The following is a 13,727-nucleotide window of genomic DNA, read 5'->3' on the forward strand; positions in this document are numbered from 1 at the left end:
CCACAGAATCACAGAATGCTTTGGGTTGGAAGGGATCCTTAGGGATCATGCTTTTCTGAGCACTAGTACTGGAGAGAACATCAGCGGAGAATTACAAAACTAAGATCCGTGGAACAGGAGGTTTTTGTTTTGCTTCTCACCACATTTCTCTGGTCTAGACTTTGCTTTATTTTTATATATGACTGATACTGACAACCAAAATACATTACAGAGCTTAGGCATGTATTTCAAGGAGGGCATATTTTGAAATCCAGAACTCAAAACATCTGAGAGAGCATATTTGCACTGTGTGAAAGTTTAGTTGGGAAGGATTTTCATCCCAAATGAATTGCACTGGTATTGCTAGTATTTCACCAATTGATACTTACTGTTGAGGAAGGGTGCTAAGCAGCTCTTCTTCAGAGCACAGTGATGTTTTTTATCTCCTTCAGTCTTGGCAAAATGAGTAAGACCATTGCCTTTACAATTCTGGCTTCCCACCTGAAGGTTTAAGTGATCTTGATGTTTGTATTGTTTCATATGTTTTTTTTTTTATTCTAAACTCAGGTTGAGTGCTTCACTGTAATTTGCACCATTCTGTAACTAATATGATTGAATTATTTTCCTCCACTTTGTATTGTCCTTTGGCTATTTTAGGAAGCTATATTCCAAAAGAGTTTTTAATGCCCCTGTCCAGAGGGCTCAGATGATCCAGGAGTCCTGGCAAGCTGCAGTAAGGCTGAAGCACAGCACAGGGGTGACAGCAGCTGAGCAGAGGCTGGATGGCAGTGGTGTCCCTGTGGCCAGGAAGCAAGGGCTGGGTGGGCACCCGCCCCTGCAAACCACTGATGTGTGACAAATCTCCCCTCTGAAGCTGACAAGATCTTCGTTTTGGCTTTTTATTCCAGGAAAAAGAAGAGGGGTTCAGACTAAGGATCTGAAATTTCATTCAGAGATAAAGCAGGATTTGCTATGCTAATTTCTGTTCCACAGGACATCAAAATAGAAGGAAAAGAGGCATTGTTAATCGGATTTCATTTGTCCCCATCCATGTAGGTCTGCAGGACGTTTTTTATTTTTTCTACATTTTTCTTCTTAACTCCTTATATCTGAGTTCAGACCTGACATTTCTGTTTCTGGATGGGTGAGTGCTGCAGAGATCTGGGTCTTGGCAGGGCACACTGGCAAGGCTGAGCTCTGTTGTGCCGCGAGGGCTCAGGGCACCCTGACACGGGTGGGGTGGCTGGCACGAGGCTGGGACCAGGCTTGTTCCCAGGCAGCCTGCTGGGTCAGCATCCAGCAGAAAGACCCCTGCACCTCCCTGACAGCTGCCACAGTAACCAAACACCAGCAACTGTCAGGGAAAGACACATCTAATAACATTAGTCTTTTAGAACAGACGGTAAGGTAACTAAAGCCAGGTTGATTGGGCTTTGCTGGGACATTTACCTAATGATCTTCAAGAAAGCAGGTGCATTGGCAGTGATTTTAAACTTTAGAAAGCACAAACAGTGTACCAAGTAAACCTTTGATGCTGTGGGGATTTTAAAGAGGAAGCTGCATTAGTTTTAAATCATTACAAAGCATTTGCTGACAACAGCAGTATTAATGGTGCTGCTTTTATGGTGGTCAGTTAGTACTGTCAATAAACAGGGTTGACTGTAGTTCATATTGTAATTTTAAATCAAACTAGCCAGTCTAAACCAAACTCAGCTAGTCTGACTAGCTGACAGACATGGGAGTAGTGTGGGCAGTTCCTCTTGCAGCATTGTGTGGTGTACTCCTGCATCCATCATTCTGTCAAGTGTGTGTTGGAAGCCAGGTTTGAGATTCAATCACATTCACCACCTAATACTGTCTTTAGGGTGATGAAGTCATGATTAGTTACACACAAGCATCCAGCTCCCCTCTGTCTAGCTACTTCTTTAGAGACATAGGTCATATCTGTGTTACAGAATTATTTTTTACTAGAGTAGTGTTAGCTTCTGACAGTTATATTAGGACATCTTTATACTTTGGTGCAGGAGAAAAGCAGCTGCTTTTACGGCCTGATTCAATACAGTTCTCCTTTTTAGCTTTGATACCATGAAAATCCATTCAAGGCAATGAAAACTTCCCTAATCCTGGTGTATTCTTCTTGGGCATAGGAGGCTATTTATATGGGGCAAGACAGAATTTTTATTGCTGTGTCCTTTGACAGTTTTTCCAGATTGTCACTTGTATGAGCTTTGAAAGTGAGCAGTGCCATGTCCATATTGGTAAATGTGTCTCTGTACTGGTTGTGCCATATTCATGACAGTGTCTTCACTTTTGAAATATTCAGGTGTACCAAAACTACTCTTGTAGATTTATTGAACTAATGGCACTTACACTCAAAGGGACTTTTAGCAAGGGACTTTAGCAAGCCATGAATAATTTTTCAATTTGTACTTCTGTACTGATTAGCAGTATGAAACGTAAAACTTTTAATTGAGAAACCACACAAGACATGTTAATTACATTTGAGTGCTGGAGACTGCAAGGGTGGCCTCAGCAGAACCTGGATGGGTGTAACAGCCCTCCATAATACATTCTTTGAAAAGCTCTCTAAAGTCTTTAAAGGCTTATTGAATTGACACCCTTGCAAAACTGGTGTTACTTATTTTATGAGAATGTAAAAAGAAGAGCTTTTCTAATGATGCAGGTATCAGAGGAAAGAACAGAGCCAAGGAGTTCCTCACCACTGCTCTTGTCCTCTGAACCAGTCACAGTAGCTTCAGCACTTGAATTAATTTTATATTGTGAGTTCAGTTTCTCATTGAGGCTTTTCATTGGTATTTGCCATTGTTTGATCTGGACCTGAACTTGGCATATCTCAGTTCCAAATGGTCCTTATTTCCCACACAGGTATAAAAAAACCACAGATATAATCTTCAGCTGCTGGGATTTTTTTTTTTTTTTTTTTTTTTTTTTTTTTAAACAGATGTAGCTTGAAAAGCTTTGAAACTGATTAGGACAGTAATAAAATGTACTTTTATATATGTGTTTGAAGTTCAAAGTCATTACGTGATCATTAATGCTGTTGGACTCTGTGTTGTATTAGCAGCTAACATTAGCTAAGGAATCTTCTGTTAAAGAGATATTCTAGTTTTTTGTGCAAAAACTGGTAAATTTGGAGCTTTAGAATTAAAATAGTAAAGGGATCATGTTGCCAATATTACATTTCTGAAGAGGAAAATAATAAACACAGGCAAGTTATCAGCAAGGGGATGCATGGAGGGAAATCTCAGAGCTGTTCTATCTCTCATAGCTCCCAGGAGTTGGCTTCCTAGGCAGGTAGATGGCTAGTGAACAGTTATCTGTTGTAAAGTTGTCTAATACCTATTTGAACTCTTTTCTCCTCTTTGCTTCCCTCGAGGTTCCATAATGCACTCCACTGTCAAATTCTTGGAAAAAAATTCCAGGCTTCCTTTTGTTGTTTTAAATGTATCATCTTATTATTTCATTGTTTAATGTTGGAAGGAATGTGTTCTGTATCAGGAGAATACATATAAAGGTGGAAGATGCATGGAAAGAGAACTATTATCTGTATTTCTCATTTGTGCTTCATAGCTCTTCCATTTTCTTAAAATTATTTAGAGATGGAAAGACCAGGACTGCTGGCTGTATAGATAAAATATGGATATTTCTGGTGTTTGTGCAGTTTCAGTAGTTCTTGCTCCATTGCTAGTCTTTTCCTCAGGCAATTCGAGGAAACTATCCACAACACCAAATCTATTTTCTGAGTAGATATAATTACTTTAGAGACCATGACTCTGAATATTTTAGCAGTGTTCCCTAAGTGCATTACTTAATGTTTATTGACATGGGACTTCACATCTAAATTCATCTATAATCAGAGGGTTTTTTCCCACAACTTTCTTCATACACTTTAGGTTTGGATATCCTGATTAATCCTTGTTTCTTTAAATTGTTTCAAGCTTATTTATGAGTAATTCTACTCTGTGTACTCCATAGTGTTAAAACTCTCTAGTGCAGTTAAGAGCCATCAGCCTGGTTTCACATGATCATATGGTTTAAAAAAGGTGAAGTTAGTGTAAGATAGTTTCCTTATAATTCCTTATAATTAACTGATGAGATAGAGGAAGTCAAGAGAAACTCAAGGTGCTTCTAGAAGATGTTAACAAAGTCCTGACACCAACCTTTATGTATTCCTAAGGCCTTAAAGTTCAGTATTAGACATCATCTAGTTTTCTGCAATAGTTTCCTAATTATTATGGCAGCAGTTTGAGGGTGATAAGCCACTCAGAGTAAAAAACATGGGGAAACAATATCCTGAATCACACTTTGAGAAAGAAAAGAGAAAAAAGGTTTCTGAGCAGTCTGAAGTTTGGCTAGTAGATGTGGTAAACAAATTGTGCTTTTCCCAAAGAATGCTAGCCAGCTGATTCACATTGTATTGGTTGATAAATGGGTCAAAACAGGGTGGTGGTTTTTTGTTGTTTGTTGTTTTTTTTTTTTTTTTTTTTTTTTTTTTGTTTTGTTTTGTTTTGTTTTGTTTTGTTTTGTTTTTTTTTCCTGTATAGAACAAAAAGAACAAGTAGAACTTGTATTGTAAGCAATTGTGGCAGAGAGGATTCCTCATTTACTTGCTTTCCATTTCACTTTAGACAGGTATTTGCATTTTGGACAAGGAATCCCATAAATCCCGTAGGATCCCATAGATCCCATGTCAATTTAATCATGGATGGGAAAAATGATCAATAGATATCAATAGACTGGACTTGTGTAATATGGTGCTATGGGTGCTCCCTGCCTTCCAGGAGGCGTTTGAGCCCAATGGAAAATTCCAGTTATGGAGCCCATTTGATTTACAGTCAGACAGGCCTAAATAGTCTTCAGAGAAATTACAGTCCTCCTGGGAAATACAGAACATAGGAATTCCATGTCCTGCCTCTTCTTTTGCCACCTTTAATTTTGCTGTGACTTTAACCAATGCATGACAACTTGGTAGCTGTGGTAAAGGATATGAGATTAAACAAATGTCCTTCCTAAATTATTGTTCCAAAGAATGTTGCATTTTGTCGTAGATACAAATTCTTAGTTTTTATGTTCATGCATTTTTAAGTATGCTCTGATGACTGTAGAAAACATACAGCATTTTTACTTTGAGTAAGACTTTCATGTATCTTGTAGGGATTGTGGTAAGATTTTCTCGTTTATTATATTTGCAAAAATCCATTTTATTGAAGCCTAAGCCTGTCTCAATGACTTTGTACTTCCATAGTTCACACCTTCATTTAGCCTACTGATTAATGTATACATTTTGTTATTTTAGAGTTCTAGCTGGTTAGCTTATTTGCAAATTCTGAGCCTTTGGGTTATATTTACTGAAGGTTTTGAAGTTTTCTCTACAATCATAGTTCTGGAAGATTCCTTGTTTTTTTAATATGCAAACTGACTGATGCATAAGATCACCTGATTCCAGCTGAGACTTTATAAAAAAACATTAAATATCCCAACAGACTAATAGATCTCCCCAGACTCAGGTTAAACTTTATTACTTCAAGCCTTTTTTCAGAACAGTGGGGATGTGCAAAAACTTTCTCCAGCTCCATTTTTCTTATGATACTTCTGTTTTATAGCTATTCAGCCCTTAGACTATAAATTGCATTGCCATCTGTTTTGTGAGCTAGATTTCTGGGAATTCCTCAAAATTTATGTAGTAAATGCTGTGGGGTTGGTACTTTAGGAGGACAGTGTGAATTCAAGAGTTTACAAAGAAAATTTGGAATTCCACATATGCTTCACTGAGTTTCACCACTGAGTTTGGACCAACAGCTTCACTATCCTCACTTAAAATGGATATTATATTTTATTATGTGTCATTTTTCTGTGTGATAAAGAAGATGTAAAGGAGTGAGTGGTCTTTGATTTGCAGTGTCATTGTCTTGAATTTTATGTAATGATAAAATTTCAAGCATGGGTGCTTATAATTAGACATTGCTATATCTCAGTGAGGTAACTATATACCAAATGTAAGTCATCTTCTAGACACTTAAAATTAATTAGGGGACCTAAACAAGGGCACATTGTTTGAAAATGTTAACAATTTTTGTCGTAACTCTTAAAATTAAACTCCATCCATTTGCATTACTGATTGCTGGCTTGACTGTAAATTATGATTTTAGATTTAGTCGTTTTTTTTTTTAACTCCACAATTAAGAAAAGCATTGAATTGTTGAAATATCTTTGAATTACATAAGTGACCCGATTATGTTTTTGTACCTTTTTGATCCCTTTAGCTACAAAAAGCTGGAGGGCAATAAAGATGAGGAAGAGGGGAAGAAAGAAATTGATTTCTTACCAATGTCAAATTCAACTTGACCGAAGCACATCATGTGTTTATTTTTAATTAATAGTTCCACCAAGTTTTGCCTTGAATGTTGTTCTGTGCTGCACAAAGTTTAGTATTTTGACCGCATGTAAGATCAAATTTGCATCTTTAGATGGAGCTCAGGAACCTGGAAGTACACCTTTCCGTCTCTAATAAATCTATTCAGCCCTTCAGACTGTGCTCATTAATGGTTGCAGAAGCAGAAGACAGAACATTTTTACCCTGTATGAGCAGAGGGCAGGCACTTGATAAATTAATGGAGAAGCTTATGCTGTCGCCAGAGAAGTAAACAAAAGAACCAGAGAGAACAAAATAAAATAGACACTGTAAGGGGAAAATGCTGAAAGCTTAACTGTAGTTTTCCATTGCTTATTTTGTCTATTGGTGGTTGTTGTTGTTGTTTCTTGTATATGACTGGAATCCTGTAATAATAAGTCCTTTTTTTCCCCTGATTTTTTAAGAACTAATTTTAAGAAACTATCAAAAATATATCAGGGTAAATAATGTTTCCTTTCAAGAATGTAGTTTGGCTTTCAAACTGTGTATTTGTCAGAGGAAGAAGTTGTGTCAGTGGAAGAAGAGAACGCTTTCATCGAAAGACGGCATGGGTGTCCTTGCATGACTGTTGTCTTTTTCATTGATCTGACTTTCCTAAGTTCAAAATTTACACATCTGAGAATCTTTCTTCACCTCACAATATAGAAACCTTCAAAGATTGAGTTGATGTTTGCTGCATGGGTTTAAACCTCTCAGCATGAACAGCATTTTGTGTGAGTGTGGAGGATTAGAACAGAGGCTGATTCTTTCTAACAGTGATGGACCTGCCTCCATGGTTCATCTTTGAAATCCTTGGGCTTTGGAGGAAACTCATGACCAAACCTGCCTGTTCAGGTTCTTCCACCAAATGAAAATTAATCTTACTCTTCTGTTTCAGAACAGTGCTAGAAGCTGGTATTGGAAGAGCTTGCTCTGTTAATGGTCATTATTTGAGTCTTCCTGACTCCGCACATTTATTAAAGGAGATGAAATTTAATTAAGATTTAGTCTCAACCTATTTATTATTTACCTAAAGGTTCTAGCAAACTTTACTACTATGCAGAGTTTGCAACAATGGTCCAGTTTTTCCTGTGGGTTTCTCTGCTTGGCTCTTACTCTGTCTATTCGGTAAAATTAGGACCAGAAAATCAGATTATTATATCCCAAGGTGCTGAACTGATAAGCAGCACATGATTGTTGATCTCCTTTCTACTCGGTGTTGCTGGTGTTTGAGATGCTGCTAGATGCAAAGCCAATTTCTTATCAATTAGTGCTCATTAGAATAATTTCCTGTTATTGATTTTAAATGTTTGACAAAGCACTTTTAGGAAACTGCACCAAAAAAAAGAAAAAAAAAAAATAGTAGCTAGACGTGATTTCTTAGTAAATGCAACTCTTTAGGGCCCAGTGTTAATCTTAACTAACTGGCTTCATTGGTTTCCAAGTAATTATTTCTGCTTTGGATCCTCCTGCTACCCTCTCCAGATTAAAGTTGTTTTGAAACAAGCACTTGATACAGTTCTTTATGAGCAAAGTTGCTGAGAAAGTAAAGATTTTTTTTTTTTTTTTTAATAAAAAACAACTTTAGCTTTTTCTATTCTGTTTTGCTTGGGCTTTTTTCTTGCATACCTACCATTGGATTACATGATGTGCAATGTCAGCCTTGAATTGTGTGGTTTCCACTGGCCTTAATATTTAACATGTGGGTTTAGTTTAATTTTAAATGCATCTTTTCCTTTATACACACATTGAGAATTGTGGCACTATTAAAATCTAATTTACAAATGGTAAAATAGAATATAACAACATGCTAAAATAATAGCTTTGATTCCTGGGGGTCTGAGAGGGTGTATCTGTTGAGTTTCTAAGAAATTTGGGTTATAATTACTATTAATCTGTTATATATGCAAGAAAGAGACTTGAATGTGAGATTATTTAATAAACAGTAAAAAGCACTGGATCAGGCACACCTGCATTTCCATGTATCCTTTATATGCATGATGAATTGTTATGGAATTATACCTTTTATTAGTGCAGTAGAATTTTGGCTAAATTTGGCAGTGTCAGAGTTGGAGCTCTCAGTATAGCCATCTGGGTTAATTTTCTCTCCTTCCTTCTTTAGTTTAAAATTTTAGCAACATCAGCTCCTAAGCACTCTCCTAACAAGCACTCTCCTAAAATGCTTACAAATATTTTAAATGTCTTCTGTGATCCCTGTTGCAGAAGGTGGAGACCTAACATAAGTCTTGACTTGTGCTTTTCCCACCTCCATTAATGAATTAGTCTCACAATTACTGTAAAAATTAAGATGAGTGCGGGTGAAATGCATGCAGCTTAGTCTCTCTAACCTTAATAAACAGAGTTGGTATTGACACAAGTGAATTTTGTTTAACCACAGTACATTTGCTTCTTAATTAGTGAATATTCATCTGTCATCAGCAGCAGCTATGACACCGCTCCCTGCTAACACGCTCTGTCATAAATAATCAATGAGACGCTATTAATATTCATGAGTGGGAATCTGTGTAGTCATGTGCACTGATGCAGAGGCAGGGGGAGTGTTGCCATGAACTGAGTCGAAACTCTGTGTGTGTATACGTGAGTGTAAGATAGTTAGGGAAAGGGAAGAAGAGCATGCTGCTACGCACTGCCCTGCCTTGTGCTTCCAGCTAACAGTGGCGTGCCTGTGTTTCGGGGCTGGAGTGACTGATGAAAAACAGTAGACAAGTCTGGAGGGTGATTCCCCGTCAGTGCATTTGCTTTTCAGTGCTGGGGAAATTAGAGGCTTTGCTCTTGTGTTGCTTATTAGGATGGGCTGCAATCTGTGCACTTTTCAGAAGAGAGAGGAGCACTACAAACTGCTCTATGAAGTTTCACAGGTGAGTGCAGAGGATATTACCAGCATCTCCAGAGTAAATATGTGTGTGCTTTACAGACAGTCAGTAGAGATGCTTTTGTTATGCCTTGCCTTTTTTCCTTCCTTTGCAAAATTGCTAGTGAAATTGTTTGGGGGGAGGTTGGTAATTATTAGTATTTTGGCTGTCTGTTGTTTTCTGTTCGTATGCCACTCCCCCTTCAGATGACTTCCTGTGGGATTCTTTTAACATTTTTGTGCATCTTCTGCCAAGATGTCAGTCATATAGCAGCAGTCTCTTTGAACCATATCGGTGATGTTTTAAGGGAGCCCTTGCCTTGGCTAATAAGACTGATTTCAGATAAATTGCACTGCTACCTCTGAAAGCCTTAGGTCTGTGATCTCAGTTATTTTTAAGTTAAGGAGCAAAGTTTTTATGGCATGTCTGTGCTGGCTGAGAAGTATGTTAAATTTTCAGATTAATTATTTAAAATTGAAATAATTCTGAAACATGTTGTCACCTTTAAACAGGTACTGAGTACAACAGGGTTCCATGGGCGAGATGTGCTGCTTGTTCATTCATTGTGTGTGTGTGTGTTATTTCTGTATACTACTAGACAAAGATCATAATCCCATTTAGGTATTTTGGTGTCTCTTTCAGCGTCCTAACCGTGTAGTGCACAGCAGAGTAGCAGTCTGCTGCTGCTGTGTTTCCAGCTCCCTCAGAATAAGATGAGAAAAGACGAAACAAGTACTTCCCCACAATAGCCCATATTTTTCTGCTCAGATCCTATTGAATCAGTATTTGATTTGCAGCTTTTTGTTTGTTTTTTTCCTTTTGGCACAGCAGACTCAGAGATACTAAAGTTTAGTGCCTTTCAGCATCTGTTCTCTCCCTCTCCATAATTTGTTCTGGCTTTGACACGTTGCCATTGATAAAGGCTGAACACTGGCAGTTTTGGACTGCACTGCTGCTGACAGGCAGTGCAGGGGAGAAAAAACAGCTTAGAATGTTGGTGGTCTATTGGCAGAGCAGCAGCTAAGTGCCCAGTGCCGACTGGTTCCCTCCGAGTTCCTCCTGACGTGATTCATTTCACAGTGGGCTAATTACAAAGTGGATTCTCTACACATGAAGCAGCCTCCTCAGTTGTGGTGTTAATGCACATTTTCATGGTAATGTGATCAGAGCCTCATTAGCCAGTTTCCAGAATGATCCTCTGCATTAATTAAATATAAAAATGACTCTTTTTATCACCATAGAGAGGAAGAAGAAGATTAACATTGTTAATTACTGTTGGGGGCCATACATCTGCATCATTTTTTTACCACAGAACCAGCAAGTGTATTCAATCCTAAATGAGTGTCTGTTTGCAGGTAACATGCCCATTGCCTTGCCTGGTGAAGATGGTCTCTAGGTGGAACACTTCCCTTTAGTTCAATATTTAGTCATAATCCCATCATCATTTTTTCTTACAGCAATATCACAGGGAAAAACATAGCAGCAGCAAATTTCCCTCTCTTCCCTTTCCCTCTCCCCAGCTCTGGATTGCCAAACAGATCTGAAAGTGTAAAATGGAGTAGAGTAGGTCAATGTCTGCATTTCTGTGCCAGAAATGCAGGTTCTGCTGTGAAACAAATTAGACATTAGACATATCTTAAAGGGCTGCATGTGTGTATAGGAAAAAGACTGTGTCTGGTTTAGAGCAAATGCATTTTCAAAATATTCCTTGCAGTAATGTTGCATGGTAATAAATGTGATTGAATTATCAGCAAACCCAAAGGTGGGGTTTTTAAGAGATTCGAGAGAAATTCTTCCCCCTATCTGTTATCTTCTCTGCTATTGAGTTGGAGTGTCTGTGGACGTGGGCAACCAAGGTGCAAAATTAACTAATGCTTTCACTTTTTACTCTGGTGCTTGCCAGATAAAGTGTTATCTCTGGGAGGATCTCAGGGAGGTTCCTTGGGGAGTTGAAATGCAGTGAGCCTGGTGCTGCATCCTGTGCTGTTAGGGAAATGTCACTGATAAGGTGCAGAAGGAGAGCAGAGAAATGACTTTAGTGTGCTCACTGCCAGATCCTGTGTTCATCTGTAAACTCATCCCTATCTTTGTTTCAGTGTGTGCAGGTCAGTGCCCAAAGGATACTGAGCATATTTTTAACCAGGTGCTGCAGTAGAGATCAGGTAGTGTCTCACACCATAACTGCTTCTGTGTACAATCCTGATTTGCAGCTGGGAGCAGGGAGCGGGAGTAGGATATGATAAATTAAATTAAGCCAAGGCAGGCATTACTACTTGATTTGCAAATCCCTTTTTAACTCTCCAATCCTGTAATTCCTATACCACAGGCTTGGCTCTTTCATCTACATGATTTCTGGAGTGCTTGGGACAAGTTAGCCTGTCAGGGACATGAATTGACTGAGGATGAGCTGTGGCTCCCTAGCATATGTGGATCAGATAGATTAATTTATATTCATATAAGGAAGCAGTCCTTAGCCTCATCTGCCACCCTTCCCATGCTAGGCTACCTGATACTGTGGGTGGGCTGTGCACTCATATACTTTAAAATATAGTAAACAAAGGAATGCATTTTGCAGAGGAAAACCATGCAAGTGCTTGCAGTGTGGCAGGTTTTCTGTGACTCTTTTTTGTGAGGTCAGATTCAGCATCACAGAGGTTTTTGTTGCAGTGATGCTGGGAAATGAAGACATCATTAGAATATGTATAGTTTCTCACTCTGCCCCCCATTCCTTTACTCTAGACTTGTCTTTTGCTGAGGGAGCAGTTCAGACACCATGGGGGCCATCTCCAAAAATTCTTTTTATGACAGATATGTTTATTTAGATAACTATGTTTTGCAGGTGCAGATTTGGATCAAAATAGGAAGTCAAATAGTCATATTTTAAGAATGAGAGCTTTTGAGATACCACTGTGCATTGGTGAAGGACCGTTGTGCTTCTGAGTGCCTCTTCACCGGTCCTCAGCATGGCTCAGGTTTATTTCTTGGCTTCCCTGGAGGAAGGTATCAGTCATAATGCCCCCCTCAAATCCTTTTTTCCACATGCCTACCAGTGCAGAAATTAAGGATGTCTCAATTTGAAATTTATGGCCCTACTTGCTACTTCATGGAGCACTTTAATATTATTTCCTGTGTGCTGTATAAGCAGGATTGAGCTAATGAGTGTGCATCCAGGAAGTCTATGTTGAGTCACTTAGAGAGGGTGGGATCTGGTATATGCTCATGTCCATTAGGAGCAGGCCTCTGCCATTCTCAGCTGATTTTCTCTTCCACTGCAGGGGTTAAAGAAGTGAGTTAAAGTCATTTGTTAGCAGCATGGTGAGGACTCTTCCCATTTAGCCGAAAGGATAAGGGAAATACGGCTAGGATTGAAGAGAATTAGCAGTAATCTTTAATATCCTTGTTTGAGACTCAAGAAAACACAGGTTTTCTTCAGAGTGTTGTGGCTGTCATATAACCAGTTCTGTTTGCTTGAATTTTTGTTTTCAAAATGTGCAGTTGGCCCAGAGAAAGAGGGGAAAGCTGGAGAGAGAACACTGGGTTTAGAGGTAAGGCAAAGAATGGTGCGAACTTCTTTTTTGAGTTACATGATAAGAAGCTGATCTAGCTCAGGTGAGCGTAGAATTGAAAGGGAGAAAGGAGAAAAGCCAGAAGGGAAAAGAGAGGCTATCTCAGATGGCTCACAAAGTCAGTGGTGGAGCTGGGATTAAAACTGGAAGGTTGCACATTTATGTTTTATATTTGACCTGGGATAATAGAAGAACTTGCTCGCAGCATTTTTAAATCCTCTGAAGACTGATTATGCCATTTGCTTCTCACGTTGGTTTCCATAATTACCATAAAGCTCAGATTTTTACCAGTTTAGAGTTCTAATTTTATGTTCATTTTGAAATCCCTTGGGCTACTTGAAGTACTAAGTTCTAGTGGTATATCTCTTCAAACTCAAAGCTGCTCACAAGAGACATCAAGCCTGTCCGCTGAAACAGCTGAGGCACTTCTGAAAGTTTCAGGAGATGCTGCTTGTAGCTGGCTGGCATTGAAATATGGGAGACTGGGGGCCAAGCAGTGTTCTTTAGCACTGGGATCTGCCTTGGCTGGGGGCCAAGCAGTGTTCTTTAGCACTGGGATCTGCCTTCTCTGGTCTTGATGAATTCTGAGCTTGTTCCAAAGATCATTTGAGTTATGCAATACTGATTTTCCCCTTGAACCAACCTTCAGTCACTATTCTTTTTTGGTACTTATGCCATGTGAGGTATTTACATGACAACTGCTCAGTGTGGTGGTTGCCATTAGCTCTCATTCGTTTCTGTAGATACCTGCCACAACTTTTGTGTACCTTTGGTTGCTATCAATATCAATGCCACCTCCAAATGCCCCTCATGGATTTCACCAGCTGTGGGAAAGTACTAGCTTGTGTTGCATCAGTACAAGCACATTTTTGGTTTATATTTAAGTTCTCTTTTTAT

General features: G+C 38.8%; 1 protein-coding gene across 2 annotated transcripts in view; it reads left to right on the forward strand.

The window, feature by feature from the left end:
* PDZRN4 (PDZ domain containing ring finger 4) overlaps positions 1–13,727 on the forward strand; it is a 236,764-nt gene that overhangs the window by 129,221 nt on the left and 93,816 nt on the right. Inside the window, exon 1 of one of the 2 annotated variants that reach the window (XM_040062122.2) lies at positions 8,964–9,270. The exons of the other annotated variant lie outside the window; for it this stretch is intronic. Coding sequence (XP_039918056.1) covers positions 9,202–9,270 — 69 coding nt within the window. The 5' untranslated portion in view covers positions 8,964–9,201. Of the gene's footprint in view, positions 1–8,963; positions 9,271–13,727 lie in introns of those variants that run through there. 2 annotated transcript variants of the gene reach the window in all.

Source organism: Hirundo rustica, chromosome 4, assembly GCF_015227805.2.
Source record: "Hirundo rustica isolate bHirRus1 chromosome 4, bHirRus1.pri.v3, whole genome shotgun sequence".
Lineage (NCBI taxonomy): Eukaryota > Metazoa > Chordata > Aves > Passeriformes > Hirundinidae > Hirundo > Hirundo rustica.